Here is a 1697-nt window from a genome sequence, read left to right on the forward strand (position 1 = left end):
CCCTAAACCCTAAACCCTAAAAAAAGAAAAAATAAATAAAATAAATGAAATATAAAAAAAGAAAAAAAACAAAAAAATAAATTTATTATAGCGGTGGGTTGCGGGAGAGAGAGCTAAACAAAGCGCAGCCGATACACCAACAAATTCCTAAAAAAATATAAAAAAATAATAAATTAATTAATTTAATTTAATTAATTTATTAAATTAAATAAAAATAAATAAAAAAAGAAAACAAAATAAATATAAAATACGCAGAGCTGGTGCCGCAGCGGGCGGGGGGCCCCATAAGCCACGGACGGAGCTGCCTATACACCCCAGAGACAGAAGAAAGGAGAGAAGTTCTTTGTTTATTTATTTTAATTATTTTTAATTTGTTTTGTTTTAATTAATTTTATTTTAAATACAACAAAGACTGCAGAAAAAAGGGGGGTCAGGCGGCACACCCCAGCAGCACGCCTCCCGTTGCTGCTGCAGCAGCAGCAGCAGCAGCAACAGCAGCAGCAGCAGCAGCAGAAACAACAACAACGACAGCAGCAGAAACAACAACACCTCGAAACGCCATGCGGGGGAAAACCCCCCACAGGACAGCAGCAGCGCTGCTGCTGTTCGTGTGTCTGCTGCTGCTGGCGTCACAGCAGCAGCAGCAGCAGCAGCAGCAGCAGCAGCTCCCAGGCCTCCTGGGGGCAGCAGCTATGGGCAGGCGAGGGGGGCCCCCCGCATCTCTAGGGGCCCCAGGTACAGCTGCAGCAGCAAGACGCCGACCCAAGCAGCAGCAGCAGCAGCAGCAGCAGCAGCAGCAGCACATTCAGGCCGCCACTCCTACCCTTTCCCCCGCAACATGCATGCAGAAGCAGCACGAACATCAGCAGCAGCAGCAGCAGCAGAAACAACAGCGGCAACACACTCCCCTGCTGCAGCAGGAACTCAAACACCAACGACAGCAGCAACAGCAGCAGCAGCAGCAGCAGCAGCAGCAAATACAAGTATCTACCATTGAGGCTGTTGCGTCTCAGGATGATGGGTGGCGTCTTCAGCTGTACGTACACTCCAACTACCCCCTACCCCCAGACACATACGTTGCTGCTCACCCGCTGCAGCAGCAGCAGCCGCAGCAGCAGCAGCAGCAGCAGGAAGAGAGATCCTGTCTAGGCCCTGCCATTGCTGTCTCCTCCCCGGCAGCTGCTGCGAGCCCACAGCAGCAGCAACAGCAGCAGCAGCAGCAGCAGCTGCTGCTGCTGCAGCAGCACGGAGACGACAATTCCTCTTCTTACAGTTATTACTTTACCCTCGAACAGAAGCCCCACGAAGCAGCAGCAGCAGCAGCAGCAGCAGCACGTGCAGCAGCAGTTGCTGCTTCTCTGCAGGCGCTTGCTGACGCTGCATCTCAGCAGCAGCAGCAGCAGCATCAGCAGCAGCAAATGTTGGGTCTGCTGCAGCAGATGTATGAGTTGCCTCCAGACGCAGCAGAAGCCGCTGCAGCAGCAGCAGCAGCAGCAGCAGCAACTGCTGCTGCAGCAGCACAGCAACCTCCCTATACACCCGGTGGCTTGGGGCCCCTCTACAGACGCCGCAGCAGCTGCAGGGCCCCCACACGAGCGCCGCTGAGAGGTCTCTTATCACGCAACTTTGCTGCTGCTGCTGCATGCAACTCTGTGTCTCCACTTTGGGGCTGAGAGGCGGCGGCCGCTGCCCATTGC

At 53.0% G+C, this 1697-nt stretch overlaps 1 protein-coding gene across 1 annotated transcript; it reads left to right on the forward strand.

Moving 5' to 3' along the window:
- Positions 1 to 560: 560 nt before the first annotated feature.
- EMH_0027030 (uncharacterized protein) lies at positions 561 to 1673 on the forward strand (the record flags this gene model as incomplete). Its single annotated transcript, XM_013502701.1, has 1 exon — positions 561 to 1673. One exon carries the CDS (start codon positions 561 to 563, stop codon positions 1671 to 1673), a length of 1113 nt encoding a protein of 370 aa, XP_013358155.1.
- Between the last annotated feature and the right edge of the window lie 24 nt (positions 1674 to 1697).

This window comes from Eimeria mitis, genomic scaffold (assembly GCF_000499745.2).
Source record: "Eimeria mitis Houghton genomic scaffold, Emh_scaff998, whole genome shotgun sequence".
NCBI lineage: Eukaryota > Apicomplexa > Conoidasida > Eucoccidiorida > Eimeriidae > Eimeria > Eimeria mitis.